Source organism: Rhinatrema bivittatum, chromosome 12 (assembly GCF_901001135.1).
Source record: "Rhinatrema bivittatum chromosome 12, aRhiBiv1.1, whole genome shotgun sequence".
Lineage (NCBI taxonomy): Eukaryota > Metazoa > Chordata > Amphibia > Gymnophiona > Rhinatrematidae > Rhinatrema > Rhinatrema bivittatum.
Genome location: NC_042626.1, coordinates 43,704,433 through 43,731,527, shown reverse-complemented (window position 1 = coordinate 43,731,527; position 27,095 = coordinate 43,704,433). Strand labels below are relative to the sequence as shown.

Below are 27,095 nucleotides of genomic sequence, written 5' to 3'. Positions count from 1 at the left end.
CACCTCCTACCCACATGCCAGTCTGAATTAAATCTACCCCTCAGAAATGTTTTAATGAATTTCTCAAGTGTGCAGCATTCCAGAAAGATCACTTTGATAAGAATATAAGAAATGTCATGCTGGCAGTGCCAGTGGAAGGGCATCCAGCCACTCTAAGCAGAGAGGTCATCAAGGGATATTGTCATCGCGTGATATCTTTCTCTTTCTCTTTAATGGCACACGACCCCGGCTCCTCAAAGAAATACATACCCAAAAATGGAAAACACCCTCCAGCTCCGTGCCTCGCCCATGCCACTTCTCATCTTGTCCACCCTTTCAAAACCTGCTGCCCAACTCACTTCCAGCACCCTAGGCCACCTAATGCTTCCACCGGCCCTGCATGCTGGCTCAGACCAGGGGTCCATCAAGTCCAGCATCTTGTCTCAGACAGTGACCATTCGGTCACTTGGAAGTACCCAGAAGATCCTAAAAGGAAAGCCCATTTCATGTTGCTCGCTTCTAGGTGGAGATACCCAAATAAATTTGGGTAACAATACTTGATGGACTTGTCCTCCAGGGACTGATCCAAACCTTCTCTAAGTTCAGCTATACTGAGTCTATTATTTTTTCATCTTTATTTAAAACAATTTATAGCACGCACACATCCAAAATTTGCAGCAGAGCAGAGCATAACATAGATAAAATCATACAAACAGAAGTACAATCCAGATAAATAGAGTGACACAGAAGAGTCTCTGATGGGCAAAAGATGACACAGGACCCCCAAAAATGCCATCACAGATACCAAAAAATCGGTATACAGATGACAACAGCCTCCAGTTAGATAATGAAAGGCAGCTATGATTGATACCTCAAAACCAAATGAGACTGCTTATGATTTAGGCAGCAAAAACTGGTGAAGTGTCCAACCATCAAGGGCTCAGTCAGCATATAAAGAGGAAGGACATTAACCACTAACGTCCATATTAATATTGTGCTTTCTAATCGTTTAACTGCGCTGAGTGCTTCCAAGTTTTGGGTTCCCTCCCGACGCAGTTCTTATGAAACATGGGGGACCGTTTCCCCTTCTTTATAAGTTGGGTTGTATGCTGACACACTGCAGGCTTTATTTAATAAAACTTGTAAATGGTATAGTAAGAACAAAACCTGCCATTTGAGTAGTATGGAAATGCTGAGAACAAGCAATACAAGGAGTGTTAGGGTACAATGTAATAGAATGTTTATACATTAATTGATACCACATATTGGTAGAAAAAGGTGTATGTGTGGGTAAAGAGAAATTAAGTTAAAGGTCAGGGGAAAGAAGGGTAACAGAGAAAGGAGGAACATAAGAACATAAGAAAATGCCATACTGGGTCAGACCAAGGGTTCATCAAGCCCAGCATCCTGTTTCCAACAGTGGCCAATCCAGGCCATAAGAACCTGGCAAGTACCCAAAAACTAAGTCTAGTCCATGTAACCATTGCTAATGGCAGTGGCTATTCTCTAAGTGAACTTAATAGCAGGTAATGGACTTCTCCTCCAAGAACTTATCCAATCCTTTTTTAAACACAGCTATTCTAACTGCACTAACCACATCCTCTGGCAACAAATTTCAGAGTTTAATTGTGCGTTGAGTAAAAAAGAACTTTCTCCGATTAGTTTTAAATGTGCCCCATGCTAACTTCATGGAGTGCCCCCTAGTCTTTCTACTATCCAAGAAGAGTGAATAACCGATTCACATCTACCCGTACTAGACCTCTCATGATTTTAAACACCTCTATCATGATACATGATTTCTAAAAACTATTACCAATAACAATGAATCTAATAGAACTATTAGGAAGAAAACAAAAATGATTAGCAAACTTAATAATTTTCTAGTTAAAGTATAATAAAGAAAGAAAACATGCACCTACTAAATGATACTTCAATTGTTCAAAGATCAGTCCTTCAAAGAACAAAAAGGTCCTTAGATACTCCTAAGAATCCTACAGAATAAAATAAAGTCAATTCAAACCAGTGAGGCTGCAGAAGCAGATATGAAAGAGTAAAGTCTCAGCAAATAGCCTCTGTGCTTGGACATGGCCTCAAGTCAGCTAATTGTGTGAAGGTAGTGTCAGTATCTAAGCGAGCAGCTATAGGAGTTAACGTTGTTATTCTGTATGGTCCAGTGTACACCGGATCTTTCCACGTTTGGTGGGTAAAGTTGCGTCGATAGACTAAATCTCCTACTGCAAACTGAAATAACTTTTGATGAACTAGTTATGATTTAGCCATAATGACAATGAATCTAAATTTTTTCCATCTGCTCTTCAAGATCTATTTTACCAGTCGATTGCATTTCAGCAGAAACGTCTACAGCAGGATCCAGTTCTTTTCACTTGAAGTTTTGGGAAAGACAGAGGCTCACATGGAAGGTGGTCCTACTAACACACAGCTATTCATGGGTGAAACAGCCCTGCACACATCACAAGAAAAGCCTTGATGGACCAGCATAACAAAGAACAAACTATTCATTATATTGCATGGAATAGGAGATTAGCCACTGATCCCATTCCAAACTGTGTGGGTAGGGAGGTTTGATTTGATTCGAATTACTCATGTCGCATTTGACAATGATCCAATATGTTTCAAAGTGATTGTGAACTCAGCATGACCAAATCCCAACACTTGATACAATGCACCATTTTTAATCTGATTTATCATGCTGGAATAAGGGTGACTCTGATCTGGAGACATCAGATCAACCAACTATGCTTAAATACTAATAAAAATAACAATAATAAAAGTATTCCTTCTGCCCCTTTCCCCTACCTGGAAGCTCTCCTGAAGTACTTGTACTAAATATGTTCCACCAGACAACCCATCCTGAAGGTGAATATGTGCCTGATCTTGACACACTGAATTCAGTTAATCCTAATTTTTATTAAAAGATGGAAAAGAACTGTGGATGGAGAGGGAGAGAGAGAGAGAGAGAGAGAAAGAACAAAAAAGAAAGACAGAGAGAGAAGAAGAAAAGAAGAGAGAGGCTGAAAGACAGAGACCAGATTAATGGATGCATAGTGGGCAAGGATAATAGCAGTGACTATGTATGAAATATACTATGAGGCCTTTACCTATCTTGGAATAATTCTTATATCAATGGGGCATTGTACAATCTGCTTCATTGCATTTTTGGCTATGAGAGTGGGCTTATGAAACCCTTTAGCAAGCTTGCCTCCTCCAAGAAAGGAGTATATCTAGAAGACATTACTTCAGGTCAGAAATATGTAAAGATACTCAGTTAAAGAGCATTCCAGCTCCCATGTTTTAGAATGTGCAAAATGCCTCACCAAGTACTGTCAGCCTAGCAGGTCGTGATCTTATAGCTGCCTGGATAGCCTGGCACTCGTATGATGCATCATCTTGAAGCTCTGCCCGTTGGATTTTCAAGTGGTGCTCCCCAGAAAGATGGTCGCCCACCACAGAGTAACGCGGGTAGCCTAGAAGAAGGAAATGGAGACACTAGTCAAAGAGAATGTGTGTGGTACCATTATCTTATAAACAATATCATAAATGTGCTCAATATGGCTGAATGTGAGCAAGTCATACCTTCTATTCCTTTGACTGAGTTTTTTAAGAAATTGTTTCAGCCCCAAGGCATTTGCAATAACATTTTAAGTATTTTAAAAAGCATATTTGCATAGGATCTACTTTAAATATGGCTACTGAAGCATGCCTTAGATTTTATCAGTTGATAGTCATTCTCCTCCTATTCCATTCTGGAAAGGGAATTCAATGTCTAGACAACATGAGGAAGACGGGGAAAGCAGGTAGAAATGACGGGAATTCTGAGCCAGACTGGACCTTTCCCAAACCAACATTAGAGCCAAAACACTGACAGTTCATCCAGGCATGATAGAAAGAACATCCAACTACTCACAGTGAACCATGCCTGTGTTCTGTATTAAGTAAAATACTTTGTATAGTGTTTCTCAGCTCTGGATTTCACAAACAAACAGAATGGGTCTGGTTTCCAAAATATCTTATGAAAGCGAAGATATATTATGTAACGGGATGTTACAAGGCTCCCATTCCTATGGAATCTTGGGGATAGATTCTGCGGCAAGACGAAATTTCTGAAATTCTGCAGCAATTAGGTGGCACATTTGCATAAATTTAATTCTGGATATTGAATAATTAACATTTATTTTGCATAATAAAAATAAAGTAGTTTTCCAGCTTTGCTCTGTATCTGAATAATTTGTGTTCTTTTGGGACTTTTATCAGTGAAAATTGCAGGTATTGATATGGGAGAGGAAAGGAAGAGGAAATCTCAGGGATGGAGAGAGAAGGAAGAAGGATAAAGGATAGGGGGGAAGGAAGGAAGGATCAGGGATGGGGAGAAGAGAAGGAATGAGATTCAGGCATGGGGAACTGAGAAAGGGGAGGATCACAGATGAGGAAGTGGGAAGACAGGGAAGTTCAGGATGAGGGGAGGAAAAGAAGAGAAGAGAACAGAGGGAAATTCTAGGATCTTGGGGGGGGGGGGGGGGAGGTACAAAAGAGGGAGAAAGAAGGAAGTTCTGAAATCGTAAGAGTGGATCCAGAGAGAGGAGAGGAAGGTGGCTCCTCACTGGCTCCCACCCTGTTCTCCTACAAATCCCCACCCCCTCTCTCTCCCTCTTTTCTACCCCAGTCCTCTTTCAGTCCTTTCTTGGCTGCATCCTAGGTGCCCATACACATAAACATCAATTTACCCTTTCACACATACCCAATTCTCCTGCTCCTTTATTCACAGACAGGCCGATTCAATAAGAGATGCAGGAAAGCCGGCGCTCCTAGCTGAGCACCCGCTCTCATGACGCATGCCCAGGCACCTTTCCTGAGCGCGTGACTTTGTATTTAAATGAGGTAGCTTGCTAATAAGGAGGCGCTAGGGACAATAGTGTGTCCTCAGCGCTTCCTTATTAGTGGAAGAGGTGGCTGTCAGCAGGTCAGACAACCGACACCCAATTTTACTGGTGTCAGTTTTCGAACCCGCTGACAGCCACGGGTTTGGAAAATGGCAAAACTGAGCATCCGTTTTCAAACCCCCTGACCGGCAGGCAGATTTTTTTAAATTTTTATTTTTTTAATTTTTGGTTCCTCCGACTTAATATCGCTAGGATATTAAGTCGGAGGGTGTGCAGAAAAGCAGAATTTTCTGCTTTTCTGTACATTTTTCAGGGTCCCTTGAAGCTTAACCCCCTTCCCTTGGCAGGCATTAATTTCTGAGAGTAAAATGTGTGGCTTGGTCGCACATTTTACTTTCAGTATTCCAGGCGACTAACTAATAGGCTCATCAACATGCATTTGCATGTGATGAGTGCTATTAGTTTCAGGGGGGTGGCAGCGCGTTTTCCACATGCTAATACCCCTTTCAGTATAAGGGGTAATAATAGCGCATCTAAAACACGCGGCCAAACAGGGGCTAAACGATGCACTCGGCCGAGCGCACCGTTCTGTATCGGCCTGAGAGTCAACACCCCCACCCCCAGCCCCTGTATCACATGTCACCCTCTTTTTAGGAGAGCACCTCCTAGGGGCACACAATTTTATTGATATCTTCTGGGGCTGCTTCGGCTAACCATTCACTTCCATGCTGACTCTTAATCCCTGGGGGCGGGAGTGGGGGGGGGGGACACGACTATTTTATGACCCAGACGATGAAAAGATGTCGCCAGTGAGTGTGCTGGACTTTAAGTGCTTCTCATGAGGTGAGAGGCTGTTAGAACTCAGACAGGACCATGTTTACTGATTTTTAAAGTCAAATTAAAATCCAGTTGTCTAAACTGATGAGTGTGCATCTGACTGTAGTTACAGGGTTCTTTCTGTGTAGGTAGTGTCCTTATTACAGACCTCTGGGTAGAGCCCATGATGATTTTTTAAATACACTTACTCTCCCTGCGGCTATGCTGTGGGAATCCTAGTGGAGGGGTCCCCTTTGCTTTGCAAAAATCCTACCTTTAGAGTTCTTCTCTCCCGTGGACTCCCAGCCTGTCCCTGTTTCCTTAGGTGGAAATCCGGATGGGATCTCCTTCTCTTGCTCTTCCTTGGATTCAGTTGTTCATTCTCCTTATCTGCTACTTTAGGTGATTTCTCTGGTGGAAAAATCTGAGGACCAGGCTACTCACAGCACTGCAATCCCAGTGGGGAAGGGGGATCCAAATATCCTCCCCACTACTCTTTAGTTCCAAAAACTACTTTAAATGTTAATTTGGATTGCTTTTCTGCCCTCACTATATCTCACAGCAGGATCCATCACTGGTGCTTGCCTACCTAGTGAGTAGAGAAGGCTCACAGGCCTTTGATCCCCTATAGAGAGCCCTTTTGCCCCCAAATGATATCAGGCTTTAAAAGTCTATCTCCCTGTAAATTATAAGAAGGACCCTCAGGCAGGGAGTGCACTGTGAGGTGTCTCTTCTAAAAGGGCAAGGCCAGGAGGCTCTATCAGAGTGTAGAAAAAATACTTGTTGCCTCTGCAGCTGCTCTCCTCTAACCGAACCCCACCCTGAGTGTTAAAATGGCTGGGCTAAATAGCACTGAGTCATCCTATCCGAATCTCCCGGTGGGATGGCTCCCTTTCTAAGTGTGTTCTAAAGACAGTGATACAGGGATAGTGGCAGCTAGTGGGCCAGACCCGATGGGAGTGCTGAACACATAATGCACTCCCATCCCATATCCTGTTTCACATAACATCCCTATTTCTCCCAGATCCTCTATTCATATACAGGTGAATTTCAATACCCGCGCTCATGTTATAAAATTGGCTACCCGTGCACCTGATTTCATATTGACGCATACATATGCACGCAAATGCTGTCTCATGCGCATAAGTGGGAGGAATTTTAGCCGGTATGCGCGGCAATGCATTAGGCCTTTTCCCCCTGTTCCCTTCCAGTTCACCCCAGTAAATCCCTAAATGCCCTACCTAACTTGCCTCCCTTTTACCCTACTAGCCCCAACCCCTAAAACCCCACTGACTACCCTCATTTTTTTAAATTTCAATACTTACACACAGTCCGTAGCAGAAGCAAGTTACACAGTTGTGGGATCCCAGCATGCGCTTCTGCGCGACACTGATTTCATGGAGCTGTCCTGGTCTTCCCATGCACCGCCCAGACCCCACCCATGTCCCACCTCGTTTGCCTAAAACCATAACCCCTATCCCCTCTATCACACTGCCAACCTCTTGGATTCAGTTTCCCAACCCACGTTTGTTGATTGTGCATTTGCCCATGTCCTCCTCCTCTGCTGTTTAAATTTGTCTTGGTGCTCTGTTATTTTATTTGTTTAAACTGTTTGTTGTATTATGGTTTTGTTACATTTTTGTTAGTTTTATTTTGATATCTTTTATGCTATATTTTTACTAGTTTTTTACCTTGTTAGCTTGTTCGAATTTTATTTGTACATCGCTTTGTTTTACCATTATAATTAATTGTAATTAATCAAGTAATAATATTCAGGCCCTGGGAGACAGAGGAGGAGGAGGAAATGGACTGAGGCACTAATTGTAATTTATTATTTAAGATACCACTATTCACATTTACAACAAAGTGGTGAACATTAAAATTATAAAAAACCTAAAATAAATCAATTACAAGAAGAAACAATACTTTAAAGAAGCTGATAGGTTCCTATCAAAGCTAAAAGATGTAGATAATGGTCTGGACCATTTACCAAAAGTCATCTGTAATGATCGGCATGAAGGGGGGAGGGGGGGGGGGGGGGGGAATCAGCCGGGGAAGAGTTAGAAACACTGCAGAACAGCCTCTGGGTCCCTGACCAGGCTTGACGTCTGGTCTCCTGAGCAATTCTGTGGGAGAGTAGAAAATTCTACAGAAAGGGACAGATTTTGCACCAGTAGTCAAGGAATCATGGGAGACCAGAGCCCATGGATATTATTATACCTATCACCTTAAATTCCTGGTCCAGATGCAGCCAACTGTAATAATGGAAGGCCAGGTTTGATTTTAAAAAAGGCAAGGAAACAGTAGTCATGCACACCTCATGATCTGGTGGTTAAAGCACTAGGATTATGAGTCCAGGGCATCTTGAATTATGTGTTAGACTCTATTGCCTGTATAGTCTGTTTAGCAATTTAACTGTTCAACTCTACAATCCTTACCAATGCCTCAGAAAACCCCTGTGCTTGGCCCATGCTGACTCTGTGTGATCCTATGGCAAGTCATGTTATCTCCCTGTGCTTCAGCTCTTCTCCCAATTGTGCTACTGATTTTCTGTGTGACCTAGAGGCATGTGACAATATCTAAAAACAAGGCATTTGACACAATCTGCCTTTCCCATTTGACAAATATAATTATACAGGTCTACAGATCACATTACACCTGTTCTCAACCAATTACAATGGCTCCCTATTGAAAAAAGAGCAGAATTCAAAGTCCTCACCATACTCCACAAAGCAATATACAATGCCGACTATTCCGCCTTTGATGACATCATTCACATCCATTACTCCCAACGTACTACACGAACCGCCAGCAAAATTAATCTAGTGATTCCCTCTCTTCCACAGGCTAAATTATCCTCCACCAGAAACAGAGCCTTTTCCATCATCGGCCCTAAGCTCTGGAACTCGCTTCCTCATTGCCTCACCAATCAAGATAACTTAAAATCCTTCAAAAAAGACTTAAAACCCTGGCTTCTCAGCCAATCCTTTAAAGATAGCACTCAATGACTCTAAAATTCTTTTATATATTCTGCCATTTTTTCATTCTCCCTGTTACAATGACACAGATGCCCTTCAATGCTTCATGAGATATATGTACATCTATTCAGGGTTCTATCCTATGTTATCTTGTTATACATTCTCCTGTTGTATTTATCATCGTTAATTTTAATTTGTAATCTTCATACATCGTTCTATGTAACATGTTGTTTCTGTATGTAAACCGGAGTGAAGGCAACTCTGCTATACCTCGGTATATAAAAAAATGCTAAATAAATAAATAAATAAATACTACATCTGGTCTAGGAACCAGGTTCACCTGCCTGTTTTTCTTATCCTGAAAACAGACCTGGCTGGGACCAGAAGTGAGAACTTCTGCTTTTTGAAAGCAGGGATGGTTGATCCTTGTAGTGCAAGTCTTCCGGAATTATCTCTCATGCATTCTGGTACCAAAGTGTGACAGAGCAAACACATCCTCATTTTGGCTTAGCTGGATCACACAAAAAAAACATTTGCAAAAATTTCTTGCCACTGTTGGGGAAGTTACAAAAAATAAAGTGAAAAATGGAATCTGTACTTTCGGTAAAATGTGGTTGACATGCTGATTTCGACATTTGAAACTCTAGACTAAGAACATGTTACAATAAAAACTGTGTAACCGGGAGCCATTCTTCGGTTACCAGTATGCCCAGGAAGATGCTAGCCAGAGCAGGTTTGTGGATGGGGAGGACCTATTCAAATTCCAGGCCTTCTCTTTGAAGGGCCGTCCCCCTAGGAAGCTTTGTACAGCTCTGTCGCGACAGTCTGGAGGCAGTTGGGTATAATTTTTTGGAGAGTTAGGAGACAGTGGGGAGCTTACCTTTTTTTGTGCTTTTCAGGCTCAGGCAGAGGGAACAGGCTAACCCAGCCTGGGATTTCTGTCCACGGTCAGGAGGATGGTTCCTGCCTGTCTACTCCCTAGCTGGTTTGGATACTCTGTTGGGTTGTTTTTAGGATTTTTGCCTTTTTGTGGTAGGAGGCTTGACCTCCAGTGTTATCCTTGCTTAAGGGAAAGACTGTTGAGCTAGAGATCCAGGAGAAAGATGATTTGGCTGCCCCTTCCTACCTGCATTGGAGCAGGGTAAGAAACCTGTATCCAAGGATCCCTCCCATAAGTACTCAAAGGAGAGTAAGAGACTGAAATAAATCTAAAGAGTGGAAGAACCTACTAAACGTGAGTACAAGAACTGTAAAGAGCAAAGAGGACACCAATTCGGAATCTTCAGCCCCTGGGAAGAGAGAAAGTTTACTCTCTGAGCAAGGACAGGATTTTTGGCCACTGTGGAAGGGGTTTTCCTGAGCAGTTCAAAGGTTACCCTGCCTGTTGGGATCTCCATCTCAACTAATACAGGAAGGAGGTAGGATCCCCTGCTTGTTGAAAGATTCCTGTACAGATAGAGATGAAAGCTGTAATTGAGAAAAGTCTGTGATGCTGGAAGCATATTTATTGTGCCATCTGCAACTATCTTATTCAGTAAAGTTAAGTTTGGACACGAACCCAGGGCATCCAGCCTTTTTATTGGGGCACACAGCAATCACAGAGAAGGGAAGGGAATACTAAAATGTCAGCCACCCCTGAAAGGAACCCCTTTCCCCACCAAGCCAAAGGATCCACACCCTGGGGAAAGGGGCACAGAAAAGAGCTAGACAGGGTTCCTGCCCCCAAGAACTTACAAATGCTTTTATGGCCCCGCCTGTGCAGGACACACACATTGGGGAGAAGCTACAAATGGAAATGATAAATATTTTAGGGATGGTAGCTTGCTTTCCATTTAGACTAATGAGGGCAATCCTTCAGTGTTTTCACAGGTAAAAAAGCATTTTTACCATGGAAGCAGGGACTTGGAAAATTATTTACATTGCTCTACAATGTGGTTAATTTTGTCTGTACTGTTCAAAGGTGATCTCAAGGGCAGGGAAAGGGTGGGCTATGAAACAGCACGTGTGGTTTCTGTTGGAAAAATCACCCACAGGGAAAGCAGGTGCAAATCTCTGTGGGTAATTTTTCCAGGGGTAAAAATTAAAACCAAACTACCTGCCTAGTTTAGTTTAATTATTGGTGCAAATCCCATGGAAAGAAGTGTCACTCCCACACAGACTGTTTAATAATTACCCACAATGAGACCAGGTTTTCATCGTGTTTCCTTTAAACAAGCTCATTGGCTTGATTACTTTGTCAATTGTGATGTCACAGGTCACGGCTCTTTATTAATTTATTTAAAAAGCATTTATTACCCACCCTTTTAAATTATTTTTTTAAAAGTTTTTCTATACCGTCGTTTAGTGGTATACCATCACAACGGTTTACAGATAGGCACGTAAATAAGTTTGGTTTGGTTTATAAATTATCTAGTAGGTGCCAATAAATTTTCGGTTATATGATTCAAATAATATACGCTATATGGAGCGTGGATTGGAAATTCAATTTATATGATTAATAGAATATCCATACATGAGGTATACTGTACTCTCTTAAATTAATCCTTAAGTATGAGAAAAATAATAAAGGATACATGCTATTTGGTGACTTTTAACTGTGTGTAGGAGTTCTTTTTCTTGACTTACTCCCCACTCTCACTTTGAAAAGCTTTTTTGAAGAGCCATGTTTTTAAACCTGAGAGACTTTGTAGTTGGAAAGGGGAGGGAGGAGCACCGGATGTAAACTAAAAAGGGAGATCTTGCATGCTCACTTCCTCAGGAGGATGGAGTACAGTGGAGGAAGGCGAGAAAATCTATGTTGGATAAGGAGCAGATATCCCATAGACAGTCATATAGTATGGCTGACAGCTGGGATTTAGCCTTGGCAGTGTGAAAAAAGAATAACTGGGCAGAATGGATGGACCAGTTGGTCTTTTTTGGTGCCATCTACTATACTGCTGTGTTAAATAAACAAACTGTTACACTTGTGACGTAGTGTTCAGGTTTTGAAAATAAAGCTTCACACCTGCCATCTTCAGTTCACAGGGTTAGGCATAGCTACTCCTGGTTGGAAAAATATTACGGGTATTTGGATGGATTTGAATTTGTGTGTTGCAAGAATCAGTAAGCACATATATTTAGAAAGAAACATGAAAATAAATGTGTATCTTTAATGAGAGTAATTTTCAAACTGCCCTCATAGCAGTAAATCTGCATATGTATTGTGCATGCAGATTTTACAGACTAGCTTCAAAGCAAACTTACCCTGTAAGATCAGTTGGAAAAGTATGCACAAACATTCACTTGTATTATCACACCTTCTCGTGGGAAGGCGTAAATTATGCACGCAACCTTACGCTCATATCCTTTAAAATAAAAAAGAATGTGTGCAAATGCTGACTCTCGCCTCTTCCCCTTTAACACCTCATAGCTTATCCTCTTGTCAGGGCCTTCCCCAGTCCAATCCCACTAAGATTCTTACATCTTAGGACCTTAGAGCACTCAATTCTTCTCTCCTGAACGGCACTGTCCACTGAAAGATATGTTCAATACATCCCCTGAAAACGGGAGCGGTGCTGCAAGATCAGAAAAGAGCAGTTGTGGTCCAGCTTCCCAAGAGTGGTAGCAGAGAGGAGGCTGGAAACTACAGGCCGGTTAGCCTCACCTCGGTGGTGGGAAAATTCATAAAGACTCTGCTGAAGGAGAGGATAATGAACTTTCTACAATCTGGTGGGTTGTTAAAAACGAGGCAGCATGGATTTAATACCAGGGGAAGGTCCTGGCAGGTGAATCTGATTGATTGTTTTTGAATGGGTGACTAGAGATTTGGATCTAGGAAGAGCACTCGATGTGATCGACTTGGATTTCAGCAGAGCTTTTAGTACAGTCCCACATAGGGGCTTGTGAATAAAATGAGAAGCTTGGGAGTGAGTGCCAAGGTGGTGGCGTGGATTACAAATTGGTTGATTGACATGAGACAGGATGTAATGGTAAATGGAACCTACTCTGAAGACAGAACTGTGTTAAGTGGAGTGCCACAGGGATTAGTTTTGGGACCAGTTCTAGTCACTTTGTTAGCGACATTGCAGAAGGGATAGAAGGTAAAGTTTGTCTATTTGCAGATGATAGTAAGAGCTGCGACAGAGTGGAAATACCTAAAGAATTAGAGAGAATGAAAAGTGATTTAAGAAAGCTTGAAGAATAGTCAAATATTTGGCAGCTGCAATTCAATGCCAAGAAGTGCAGAGTCATGCATCTGGTTTGCAGTAATCCAAAAGAGCTGTGTGTGATGGTGGGTAAAAGACTGATGTTCAATGACCAAGAGAAGGACCTTGGGGTAATAGTGTCTGATGAAGCAATGTGATAAGGTGATAGCTAAAGCTAGAAGAATGCTGGGCTGCATAGAGAGGAATAACCAGTAAGAAAAAGAAGAAGGTGATAATGCCTTTGTATAGATCCTTGTTGAGGCCTTACCTGGAATACGGTGTTCAGTTCTGGAGCCCATAACTCAGAAAAGGATAAAGAATGGATAGAAGCGGTCCAGAGAAGGGAGACTAAAATGGTATGGGGTCTATATTGGAAGATGTATGAGGATCTAAATATGTATGCTCTGGAAGAGAGGAGGTGCAGGGGAGACATAATACAGACCTTCAGCTACTTGAAAGGTTTTAGTGATGCATGAATTTTGAACCCTTTCATAAGAACATAAAAACATGCCATACTGATGGACAAGGGTCCATCAAGCCCAGCATCCTGTTTCCAACAGTGGCCAATCCAGGTCATAAGAACCTGGCAAGTACCCCAAAACTAAGTATATTCCATGTTACCGTTGCTAATGGCAGTGGCTATTCTCTAGGTGAACTTAATAGCAGGTAATGGACTTCTCCTCCAAGAACTTATCCAATCCTTTTTTAAACACAGCTATACTAACTGCACTAACCACATCCTCTGGCAACAAATTCCAGAGTTTAATTGTGCGTTGAGTAAAAAAGAACTTTCTCCGATTAGTTTTAAATGTGCCTCATGCTAACTTCATGGAGTGCCCCCTAGTCTTTCTATTATCCGAAAGAGTAAATAACCTATTCACATCTACCCGTTCTAGACCTCTCATGATTTTAAACACCTCTATCATGTCCCCCCTCAGCCGTCTCTTCTCCAAGCTGAAAAGTCCTAACCTCTTTAGTCTTTCCTCATAGGGGAGCTGTTCCATTCCTCTTATCATTTTGGTCACCCCTTCTCTGTACCTTCTCCATCTCCATTAGAAAGGAAACAGAACTAGAGATCTCAAAATGAAACTCTAGGAGGGGCAACTAAGAACCAATCTTCATGGAGAGGGTGGTGGATGCCTGAAATACACTTCCAGAGGAGGTGGTGAATATGAAAACAGTCAGTGAATTCAAAGGGGCATAGGATAAACACTGCATCTCTAAAGGCTAGAGGATGGAAATGAAGAAAAGGATGCTTGGGTGTGTAAGGGTGAGAATTTGTCTGCAATGAGATAGGAAATAAAGATGATATTTCCTATTTCATTGCATTTCGGGAACACCAAAAACTGAAAGGAAAAGCAACACAAAATTTTGTGATTTTTCTTATCATTTTTTGGGAGGGGTAGCCAAATAAAGCAAGTTTAATAAAAAAAACAAAAAACAAACAAAAAAAACACCCCAACCTTTCACATTTATGAAAATACCGAGCCCCCCACACATGAGCACCCCCACCTACCCTAGCTCACCCTCCTGATCTCCCTAGGACTCACCAAAAATCCCTGGTAGTCTAATGGGGGGGGGGGGGGGCAGGAGTGACCTCCTGCTCCGGGGTTGGCGGTTGCCAATAGTCAAAATTACGCTGGTTGCCATTTGCCCCTACCATGTGGCAAGGACTACTATGCTCCTGGGCCCCTCATGAGACCACCAGGGATTTTTGGTGAGTCCTGTGGGGATTGGGATGGTGGGCTATGGTGATGGGGGCTCGATATTTTCATAAATGGGAAGGGTTGGGGAGGCTGCTTTTTTTTTTTTTTAAACAAAATGGGGAAATGAACCCCAAAAACCCGAAATGGCCCTCCCCCGGATGAAAATGAAATAAGGATGAAAGAGTTTTAGGGTACCCCCCTATTTAGGTATAACCTGCATGGAGCGGCAGTTACTTCCAGACTGGATGGACCATTTGGTCCTTTTCTGCCATCACTACTATGCATGTTACTTATGCATGCACCCTTACATTCGTACCCTTTAAAATAAAGTATGTGTGTGAATGCTGACTCTGCCCCACCCCCACCCCCCTCAAAGCCTCTGCTCAGTGCATGTAAAAGTATGCGTGTAACCAGCCTACATGCGCACTTTTACAGACACTCAACCCCAGGCTATATTAGTACTGTTATTTACACACAAAGCTGGATTTTATGCATGTAAATGACTTTTAAAATTACCTCCAGTGTAGCTAATTGTATATCCTGTATCTCGGAGCCCTTTATCTAATGCAAAACCTCTGTTTGTTTGGCTTTTTAAGTGATCTTAAATAAAAAATGAAAGAGCTTGATTAATGCTGTGTGCCAAGGGATCCTGATGGCTGTTTGTTGGCTCCATTCTACGCAAGCTTAGCTGTTACCTATTCTGAGCACACAATGGAACTCAAGGCTAGCATTTTCCTACAGAAATTGATCTGAGCGTTATCGGCTGAAGATACAAAGCCAATGAGAGGGTGAGTTGCGGCCATATTGACAGCAGAGGAAGAAACAAATCTTGCAGGGATGCAGGTCTGGCATTTGAAGCTATATAAACTAAGGAGAGTGAAGGGGAGAGGGGTTTCTGACATTTTTTCTTGAATTTATTTGCACATTACAAGCTTGTGGTTTTAGGCTGGCTTAGAGTGTGCAAACAAAATGGTGTCCCTACTGCTGGGTACAGTGAGGAGGTTAAAAGGGCCTCTGTGTGGGTACTTTTACACGCACCAGAGGGAGGTGTTCCCGAGGGTTGGCTTTGCATTTATGTGTATAATTTTTTGAATTTCAGAAGTATGCACAAAAAACTCTCTCTTGAAAAAAAAACAAACTACCTGTACAAAATCAGCGGGCATGAATGTTTGCAAATAGCTTTTCTGGGACAATTTCAAAGGGAAAACGTGCACGTGAAATTTCCTTTTGAAAATTTAGTGCAAAGTCTGTGGGAAAAATTAGCCATAAACTTTGCACCACTGCAGGCAGTGTTAAAATGGACCCCTCAGAGGAGGACTGCTCCAGCCACCAGGTCTCTCTGTTAGACTCCTGCCTTGCCTATAGCACCACGTCTGACGCTGCTCTGTGACTGTCTGTTGTGGCCATAGAAATGAGATACGTTGGCAAGCTTTTACACAGCAGCTCTGCTTTTGGCTCTCCCATCTTGTTCTTAAATTACTGTCTGTATCCAGTGGATATTTCTCTGTTTTTATGCCCTCGTTCCTCTGTGGTCCTGTAAAAGTATTGATGGTCCTTTGGTCTGGGGATTTGGATCATAGGGATATGCAGGCCACAATAAAAACAAAGGAAAATAAATTATGTGGCACAACCCCCCAGATATTACTGTCCCTGTATTATAACACTCTAATAAGGAGCCATCCACACCCCTCAGCAGAGCCGTAGCTAGCCTTTGGCCTCGGCCATAGGCACCTTTGTTCGATTGTGCCGCCGCCAGCCCACCATATGAATATCCGATCCCTGGCGGAAGCCAGCGGTGCAGGAGGATTGCAGAACCTACTTATCCCTTTCCAATCTTGGCTAGCAGCGTCTACACCCTGCGTGGTGCCTCTTTCTTCTTCTGGCCTCGCAGTTGAAATCTGAGCTCTGCTGCTTGTTTGAACCATGGGCTCTAGATCTACAGAGCCTGGTGTTTGAACTACATGGGGCTTCGTAGGGACAGAGCCCTGAGATTCATAAAGCTGAGATCCGGTTTCAGTCCCAAGGCTCACAGAGGAAAGAGGCACCGTGCAGGAGTGCCAGGTTGAGCAAGACAAAGACCTGGTGGAATACTGCAGTGCTGTCTTTTCCTAGATAGGGTTGTTGCTGTTTGTGTTCTGGGAGTGAGTGCTGTTATAGTATGGAAGGGTTGCTACTCTAATTCCGAGTGTCTTTTTTTTTTGCAGGGTTTTCTGTTACTTCCAAGGTTTCTTGCAATAGGTGTTTATGTTGCTGCAAGATAAAAATTTCACGATGTGAATCGGAACCGGAATCCGAACCGATACCGGTTCCGATTCACATCTCTACTCCCATCAACTGCTTCTTCTTTGTCTTACGTGGCTGACGCAGCCACAGAAAGAGGTGCGGGAGGGAGATTCGTGCAGAATCTGTGTTTGCACGCTGGAGTTGAGGCCTCGGCTACCATTCATTGCCTGCAACTTACTCAGTCATGCTGCCCCGCCGCTGCTGCTGTCCCTTCCCTGACCCGGCCGGGTCTTGCACTGCCTGGCACCATAGCTGCTTCTTCAATGACTCTGGCTCAGTCCATCAGAACTGCAGCCTTTTTCCCACCTCACTGCAGCTGTCTGCAATGTTGCTCTGCCAGTGGCTACCTCTCTGCTACTCACCGTAGCAATGTCTTCCTCTCTCTCCGGTCTCACTCTGCTGCCTCGGGCTCACATCACTCCAGGCTGGCAGCATCCCTCCCCCCCCCCCCCTTGCCTTTTTTCTTGGGGGTTTTTTGGTTCTGCTTCCTCTGCCTGCACTCCTCCTCCTCCTCCTCCATCCAATGGCCTGCTGTTTTTTCTTCTGACTGCTGCTGTGGCAGCCTGAGCTAGACAATCCTGCCAGGAAAACAGCCATTGTTTGTAAAGAACTCCCCTCCCCCCCCCCCCCAAAAAAAAGAAACCATCTTAACTTGTCCCTTAGCAAGCTGGAATTACCTGGTGTTAAACAAAAAACGTAGTGCACTGCAACGACCCCCTCCCTTGCCAGCATCCCCTCCATTCCCTTCTCCTTGCCAGCATCCCCAGCCCTAAACCCAGTCTCCTACTTCCCTATTATCCCCTCTGTTTTCCTGAGTCTTGTTTGCTGGGCTGCCCTGTGCCTCAAGCAGTCCCAGAAAGCATGGCTGGTCATGGGGCTTCCTCCCTGGGTGACATGACTAGCCAGCTGATTAGGGACTAAGAAGGGCTCATGCCATTATAGTGATGGCATGCAGGACTGGCACTCAGCTTCCTTATGAGGTGCATGAATTCTGCCCTCCCAGATCTTGCACGTTGCATCCTGTGCAGTTATCCACCCCTGCTGACAGGCCTGGCCCTCTCTCTTTTTCCCCCTTCCTTGTCCAGCATCACTCTGATTCTCTGAGAGCGTGTGTGAGACAGAGTGCATGTGTGTGTGTGTGTGTTGTGTAGAAGGGAGTATGTGCGAGAGAGCGTGTAAGGAAGGTAGCATGTGTGAGTGAGTGTGTCTAATGAAGGAAACGTGTGTGGGTGAGAGAGCGGCGTGAGAGTCAATAAGTGTGTATATATAAGAACGAGGGGAAAATTTGTGTGACACCCCCCCCCCCCCTGTACTTAATAATCCACAACAATCTCAGGGTGACTGGAAATAAAAAATTCCCAGGTATGGAGACCAGGGGATTTTTAATTATTGGGTATTAGTTGATGTGTCAGCTGTTGTGAAATATTTTATGGGTGTTTAAGAAATTTTAAAACATTTTATATAACTTTATTATTGGATGTTCTATTCATCAGTTGTTTTGAAATATTAATTCTTTTTATTTGCATGGTTTTATTGTTATGATTGATGTTTTTCTATTTCTTGATTTTATTGTTTGTATTATGAGGAATGGTGATGTTTCTGTTTTTCAGTTGCTGCGCCGCAAACCATTTACCTTGTTGCAGATTCCAGTTTATTTTTTTGTCTGCATGTTTGTATTTATACTTTATGGTCTCTTTATTCTGTATTTGTTGAGAGACTGTCTATGTTCTGCATGTGTGAGCAGCGTGAGGGATTCTGCTTTCTGAGTAGGGCTCTATAGCAGTTTGCCCCATGGATCTGAGTTATGTGTTAATTGCTTACTTTATGTATGTTTTATTATTGTAAATCACTGTAATCATACTTGGATTGACAGTATAAAAATGCTTATAAGGAAAGAAAGAAATGGGAAGCAGCTGAGTGGAAGGGGCTCCCTTCATTGCCCTGAGGCTGGTAGTTCACAGGCAGGATTTAATATACGCAAATTTATTTAAATTTATGGAAATTCACATGTTACTCCCCCCCCCCCCCCCCCAAGTCCTTGAGTATCCAGTCCTGGTCTGTGAAGTTGACAACCCTACTCCAATCTAGTGAGACTGATCACATGTTAAAGTACTAAGGATCAGGGCTTAATTTGTCGACAAAAAGGAAGTGAAACTGAAAAGTGCAGCTGGCTGGGGGATAGGGAGGAAGCAGGACCAGGACTGGGTGTGAACCCTTTCTCTTCCCCCGAAACACACACAGAATCTCTCTCTCTCACACACATTTATGCAAACCACACTTCATTTCTGCAGGGGAGCCACAACTGATTTACACTGCCATCTCTGCTCTGCTTCATCAGTCCCCAAACAAAGGTGGCAGAAAACCTGTTCTGGGTCATTCTGCCAGAAATTAAGACCTGAGAAACAGGCTCGAAAAAGTGTTGAATTAATACAATTTCGAAACTTGTGAGGAGTAGCATCAGTCATCAACGCCAGGCTTAAAGCCTTCATGATTGGCACCACTGCTTACAAGTTTCAAACCTGGTCTCCTGCAGCTCATCTTTGTGTCTGCTCTGCTTCAGGCTCACACACACACACACACACACACCCACCCCTTCCTCTTCCCTGCAGAATAGGAGGATGGGGTTGGATGACGGAGCAGAGTGGCTGTTCTCTGCTTTGTCTGGTCTAGGCTGCCTGGAGGGAAGGAGCTGGAGAAGCACACCCCTGCTGCTCTGCCTCTTAAGTCTGGAACTCTGTTCCAGGCCGTTCGCTCACAAATTAAGCCCTGCTCAGTATGAGCATGATGTACTTTAACGTTCCCCATTATCACCAGGACTTTTTAAGGGTATTCTTTGGCAGGGGGGTCTCTCATTGCTTCCACTTTTATATTCCATGCCCTCCTGAATAACTCTTCCCTCATTCGTGCCTCCTCAATCTGTAACCTTAGTGTTGCCTTTGACCAGGAGCTACTTTTCAGTCATCTATGTACCTGCTTCTCATCTACACAGTCTGGGGGGTGGTCATTATTTTTAGATTCTACTTCTGCTGAGACCCTTGTTTTCTGGGACTAGCAGTCTTCTAGTTTTTGTTTTGTTTTTTTTTGTTTTGTTTTCAGATAGTCTAATTGAGACTTTAAAAGTGATAAAGATTCAAACCAAAAATCCTGATATCAAAGTCATGTTTTGTGAGCTGAAAACCAGATCACAAATTTGCAAAATATTTGCTCCATCTCTAACTTGAATTAGATGGACTAAATGTCTTCTCCCAACCAAAATTATGCAACTGTAGTGCTAGGTCTCAGGCCTGTTATCATGGCAATTGACTACAGTGGGCTTCATAGTTTATGATGGATCCTGCTAAGCAGAAAAAAGGTGGGACCAAGCCAACCAGCTAATGCTCTGACACATCAGCGTGAAAAAGTAAGGGGTTAAGATGATAGCGACGTCTTACAGAGAACAGGAACCACAGAATAATGCAGAGATGGAGACTCCTGAGTGGAAAATTAGAAAGTGAAGAAAAGGAAATTTACCTGAGAGATCCCGGCCTATACCCAGTGCGAGTCCATCTTTAATCCACAGGACAACCCCATGATATCCTGGGATAGCACAGGGAAGGCTCACTGGCTGTCCAGCTACCACCACCTGGTCTTGAGGCTGCTGGGTAAAGGAAGACGATTGACCTAGAAGAAAAAAAATAAGTTTCTTACACAATGCAAATATTTAAAAAATCAGTGTTTTGGTTTTTTTTTACCTAGAAGTTTCCTTCTGTTCTTTTTGGCTTTCATGTCTATTGGAACCAGTCTTGCAGTGGATCAAGTGCAACAGTATCATGGAATCCTTTACAATGATATTTGTGAGCAAATTTATATTTAGGGAACGGAATCCCTGACTAGCCAGAAATAAGGACTCTTTAGGAAAGGGCCGGAAGGTATCGGGATCTTTTCTGCCAGAATCAAAAAGATGTCCTAGACATTTGTAAGGATACCCATGAGTTCCTTACTAGCAAGCACCGTCTTCTCCAGGTCACATAGGTATTAACAATCAAGTTATAGGAGTTTAGCGTTATTCAGATGCCTCACAGTGGGTGGTATCTTAGGTCTGGGAGAATAAATAAAACAGAGTATGGAAAGTTCTGGGCTCTCTTCTGCTGTAGTCCAGGACTGTAGATCACAGTGTCCGGGACTACATAGAGTGTGTGTGTTTGGAGCAGTTGTTAGGGGCTCTATGTAGGAATCTGTGTGAGATTTCTTTTTTTTTTTTCATTTATGCATTTTACAAATAAAATTTCAAAAATAGTCTTGAAAGGAAAAACCATAAGAACATAATAACATGCCATACTGGGTCAGACCAAGGGTTCATCAAGCCCAGCATCCTGTTTCCAACAGTGGCCAATCCAGGCCAAAACAACCTGGCAAGTACCCAAAAACTAAGTCTATTCCGTGTTACCATTGTTAGTAATAGCAGTGGCTATTTTCTAAGTCAACTCAATTAATAGCAGGTAATGGACTTCTCCTCCAAGAATTTATCCAATCCTTTTTTAAACACAGCTATACTAACTGCACTAACCACACCAGCTGGCAACAAATGTCAGGGTTTAATTGTGCGTTGAGTGAAAAAGAACTTTCTCTGATTAGTTTTAAATGTGCCACATGCTAACTTCATGGAGTGCCCCCTAGTCTTTCTATTATCTGAAAGAATAAATAGCCGATTCACGTCTACCCGTTCTAGACCTCTCATGATTTTAAACACCTCTATCATATCCCCCCTCAGCCGTATCTTCTCCAAGCTGAAAAGTCCTAACCTCTTTAGTCTTTCCTCATAGGGGAGCTGTTCCATTCCCCTTATCATTTGGGTCGCCCTTCTCTGTACTTTCTCCATCGCAATTATATCTTTTTTGAGATTCGGCAACCAGAATTGTACACAGTATTCAAGGTGCAGTCTCACCATGGAGCAATACAGAAGCATTATGACATTTTCCATTTTATTCACCATTCCCTTTCTAATAATTCCCAACATTCTGTTTGCTTTTTTGACTGCCGCAGCACACTGAACCGACAATTTCAATGTGTTATCCACTATGATGCCTAGATCTCTTTCTTGGGTTGTAGCACCTAATATGGAACCCAACATTGTATAATTATAGCATGGGTTATTTTTCCCTATATGTATCACCTTGCACTTATCCACATTAAATTTCGTCTGCCATTTTGATGCCCAATTTTCCAGTCTCACAAGGTCTTCCTGCAATTTATCACAATCTGCTTACGATTTAACTACTCTGAACAATTTTGTATCATCTGCAAATCTGATTATCTTACTCGTTGTATTTCTTTCCAGATCATTTATAAATATATTGAAAAGTAAGGCGCCCAATACAGATCCCTGAGGCTCTCCACTGCCCACACCCTTCCACTGAGAAAATTGTCCATTTAACCCTACTCTCTGTTTCCTGTCTTTTAGCCAGTTTGTAATCCACGAAAGGACATCGCCACCTCCCCCATGACTTTTTACTTTTCCTAGAAGCCTCTCATGAGGAACTTTGTCAAATGCCTTCTGAAAATCCAAGTATACTACATCTACCGGTTCACCTTTATCCACATGTTTATTAACTCCTTCAAAAAAGTGAAGCAGATTTGTGAGGCATGTAGCAATCTAATACAATAGGAAAAAAAGAAAAAAACTCCAGGTCCACAAATCTTAGGATCTAAGTCACAATTCAAGGAAAAACCTTATTTAAAAGAACAGGAAAACAAAGCACATCATGAGGAACCCTAACTGAGAGCTTTTAACCTGTCTGAGAAGTTAAACAGTTGCCAGTGTGGAGGACATTCCCTCAACAGGAGACTTATCACTGAGAAAATGAGAAAGCTGAGAAGGCTGGAAAACATAAATGATACATCTCTGTACTTTATTTATAATTTACATGGATATTTCAACAGAAAATAAAAACACACCCAACTGCTACAGTCTAGGTCTCATTATTAAAACGGTTTCCTCTTTTTTTCTGAGTCTATCCACATCTGGAAAAATTCTGAATTTGAAAGGAAGAAAAGTCTCAGACCAATGTCTCTTTCTGCCTCCAGAAGTAAAGAAATAAGCATGGTTGCAGGTTTCGCAAGTACACTGTCCGAGGTCTCCAGGACTGCAGAAATCAGATGAAATCAAAGACTGAGCCTCTTGCTCTTCCCTTACTTCCTTTCTTGAAAGGGGGTAGATATTAAACTTTGGAAAGAGGAGGCACAGCTTGTTCTGGAACTTTCAATATCTCCAGCAACTCCCTTTTAAGCATATCTTTGGCAGGAGTAATAGGAACTTTGGGGAAATTAATAAATCAGAAAATTCTGTCAGATTCTCCAGATTTTTCACTCTATTAGAAAGCAGTAGATTCTCTTTCATTAAGAATTATTGATAGGTTTAAAGGAGTCAATTCCTTGTTTGAGAACAAGCATTGATATAAAGTGTTTCCAAAACATGCACTCAAGTTTCCAAATCAAAATATTTAGTAGCCAAAAGATTCAGTTGTGCCATTATACTAGAACCCAAGGAACCTGTATGAGATTTCTAGTGGGGAAATTTCCCATACTCTTTGCTCTATTGGAATTTATTCTGAGGAAAACGAGACACAAGAGAGAAAATCATATCATTTTAGTCTATGGGGTTTATCTCTGTTCATCTGAAGGATTAAAACGGAGGAGAGTCACCAGATGAAATCAAGTACCAACAAGAGATTCCCAAAGTCTAGCAAAATCCTTGAAGCATCTTGAAGAAGACTGTAGAGTCCATGGAATTCATCCTTGCAAATTGTTTGTGACTGTTAAGATTTATTTCTCTTACAGATTCTGCAGAAGGGATACTCCAATCCATGTCTAGCAGATTAAAATCTCCATTCAGCAGTACCTTTCCCTTCCTTACCACATTTTGGATGTCTTCAACCAGATCTCTGTCTAGTTCTTCTGTCTGAGTCAGAGGCCTGTAGACTACACCAGTGTAAATATGAGTGCCATTATCTTTTTTTAAGACAGCCCATTGTGCTTAATCCTTTCCACAGGCACACTGCATTTCAGTTGATTAGATATTGGTTTAGACATATAGAGCTGCTACTACTCTCCCTTTTCTGTCATGTCTATCTTTTCTCAACAAGTTATAATCCAGTATGGCTATATCCCATCCATGAGATTCACTGAACTATATCTTTGTAATAGCAACACTATCCAAGTGTAGAAGTAACCTAGTGGTTAGAGTGTTGGGCTATGAACCAGGGAAACCAGAGTTCAAATCCTGTTGCTGCTAGTGACCAAGGGCAAGTCATCTTGCCTTAGGTACAAATTTAGATTATAAGCCTCTCTGGGAATAGGGAAATACCTACAGTACTGAAAGAACATAAGTTGCCATATTGTGTCAGACTGAGGGTCCATCAAGCCCAGCATCCTATTTCCAACAGAGGCCAATCCAGGAAAGAAATAACTGACAAATACGTAACAGTAAATAAATTCCAGATACTAATGCCAGTAATATGCAGTGGCTATTCCCTAAGTCAATTTGACTAATAGCAGTTTATGGACTTCTCCTCCAGGAACTTATCCATACCTTTTTTTTTAAACCCAGTGCTAACTGCCTTAGCCACATCCTCTGGCAATGAATTTCTGAGCTTAATTGTGCATTGAGTGAAAAATAATTTTCTCTGATTTGTTTTAATGTTAGCAAGTAGCACATTTACGGAGTGCCCCCTAGTTCCAATATTATCTGAAAGAATAAATAACCAGTTAACATTTATCCATTCTAGTGCTCTATGATTTTATAAGCTTCTCCAAGCTGAACATCTCTAACCTTTCCTCATAGTGACGCCATTCCATCCCCTTCATCATTTTGGTCACTTTTCTCTGAATTGTAGGGAGATCTCATGTTTTATCACTGAATCACCAAACATGAATCATAATAGCCAAAGAAGAGTACAGGCCAAAACGCTGTCATAGTAAGAGAAAGAATTTACCCACGTGAACTTTAAAACAGCACTGTCTCAGTGGAAACAAGAGGGTTTGCACTGATATATTGAAGGATTCCTTATCAAGATGTGCCTGTTTGCATGTTCTTGTGTCAATAGGAGCAAAACAGAGACAGCAACTTAACCCTATAAGCAGGCGTCATGGATGAGCCAAGCAAGCAAAGGTCAGAAAGACCCCCATCCTTGGGGGGGGGGGGGGGGGGAGGGGGAGGAGTCAGAGATACTGGCACACAGTTTGACATACAAACGTGGCAGGACCCCCCCTCCCCCCCGAAGTAATGGAGGGAGGGAAAAAGACCTGCAATGCGGCAAAAGACCCTCCACATGATTATACAAGAGCTTATGCACATTTAGCAGATGGAAAGTTTAAGACAGGGGGGAAAAGAAGAAAGAGGGAGCACAAACCCTGGGAGAAAACCCAGACAGTGAATCCAGAGAGCATCCCTGAAAGCAAAGGAAGGGGGGGGGGGGCAGAAGCAGACCAGCACTCCCTGTTATTGAGAAGGGAGAAGACTAGGTGTGACTGGAGAGAGGAGGTGCCTGCTCAGGTGCAGAGAGTGGGAAAGAGTCTGAGATTGTGAAGGGCATGAGCAAGCCCAGACAGATGTGCCAAGCCCAGGAAGCAAGTCCTTCCCTGCACACATTCTCCAGACCTCCAGCCAAAGTCCACTTGAGAGTTGAACAGAGAGGTATCGCCTGAAGTTGTAACCAGGGGTAATTAAGTTAGCCATAAGTATTAATATAATAAGCAGGCTAAGGTTTATGGCATGGGTGAAGTCACCCGTGATACAGAACTTTCCTTAGGGAAAACTGGCACTTAGTGGCCAGAATGTTAGAGACAGGAATTGTTATTTTCTAAATGCTGAACCCTGCTGAATTTGATAAATAAAGTCTGTTTCTGAGGAGACTACATATTGTCTTTTCCTGATTTAGGATCGCAGGTAAGGTGGGAAGGCAGCTGGCAGTGTCTTGTAGCAGACAGATCCCTGCACCTCTAAACTTGCTTACAGAACCTTTTCCAGAGCAACTATATCTTTCTTGAGATACAGCGACCAAAATTGCACACAGTATTCAAGGTGCATTCTTACCTTGGAGCGAATCAAAGGTACTATGACATTCTCCAATTTATTCACCATTCCTTTCCTAATAATCCCTAACATTCTATTTGCTTTGTTGACCACTGCAGCACACTGAGCTGTTGATTTCAATGTATTGTCCACTAAGATGTCCAGAACATTTTCCTGGGTGGTAACTCCTAAAATGGAACCTAACATCAAGTAACTACAATATGGGTTACTTTTCCATATGTGCTTCACTTTGGACTTGTCCACATTAAATTTCATCTGTCATTTGAATGCCCAGTCTTCCAGTCTCGCAAGGACCTCCTGCAATTTATCACAATTGGCTTGTGATTTAATAACGTCAAATATGTTTGTGTCATCTGCAAATCTGATCACCTCACTCTTGTAAATGATCTGTCACCTTTCCAGATCATTTATTAATATATTAAAAAGTACTAATCCAAATACAGATGCTTAAAGCATTCCACTGGTTTACCTTTCTCCCCTAAGAAACTGACCATTTAATCCTTTTCTCTGTTTCTGATCTTTTAGCCAGTTTGCACTCCACAAAATTACATTCCTCTTATCCCATGATTTTATTATTTTCTTAGGAGTCTCTCATGGGAGACTTTGTCAAACGCCTTCTGAAAATCCAAATACACTAAGTCGACCAGCTCACCTTTATCCACATGTATATTAACCTCTTCAAAAAAATTTAGCAGGTTTGTGAAGCAAGACTTCCCTTGGGTAAATCTATGCTGGCTGTGTTCCATTAAATCATGTCTATCTGTATGTTCTGTGATTTTGTTCTTTAGAATAGTTTACACAATTTTTCCCAGCACTGAACTCAGACTCACAAGTCTATAGTTTCCTGGAGCCCTTTTTAAATTTCAGGCCACCCTCCAGTCTTCAGGTATAATGGATAATTTTAATGATATGATACAAATTATTAGTAATAGAGCTTAAATTTCATTTTTTAATTCTTTCAGAACTTTCAGACTCATCTAGTCTGGGTGATTTGCTACTCTTCAGTTTGTCAATCTGGCCTACTACATCTTCCAGGTTCACCGTGATTTGGTTCAATTCATCTAAATCATCACCTTTGAAAAACGTTCTGGAATGAGCATCTCCCCAACATCCTCACTGGTAAATATTGAAGCAAAGAATTTGTTTAGTCTTTCCATGATGGCCTTATTTTCCCTAAGTGC

At 42.3% G+C, this 27,095-nt stretch overlaps 1 protein-coding gene across 5 annotated transcripts in view; it reads right to left on the bottom strand.

Moving 5' to 3' along the window:
- The window catches only part of KIRREL3 (kirre like nephrin family adhesion molecule 3), a 1,312,393-nt gene that overhangs the window by 473,469 nt on the left and 811,829 nt on the right, over positions 1-27,095 (bottom strand). For all 5 annotated transcript variants that reach the window (XM_029572739.1, XM_029572737.1, XM_029572738.1 and 2 more), the window contains 2 exons: positions 20,355-20,504; positions 3,315-3,464 (listed from right to left, as the gene is read on the bottom strand). In XM_029572739.1, coding sequence (XP_029428599.1) covers positions 3,315-3,464; positions 20,355-20,504 — 300 coding nt within the window. The remainder of the gene's footprint in view (positions 1-3,314; positions 3,465-20,354; positions 20,505-27,095) is intronic.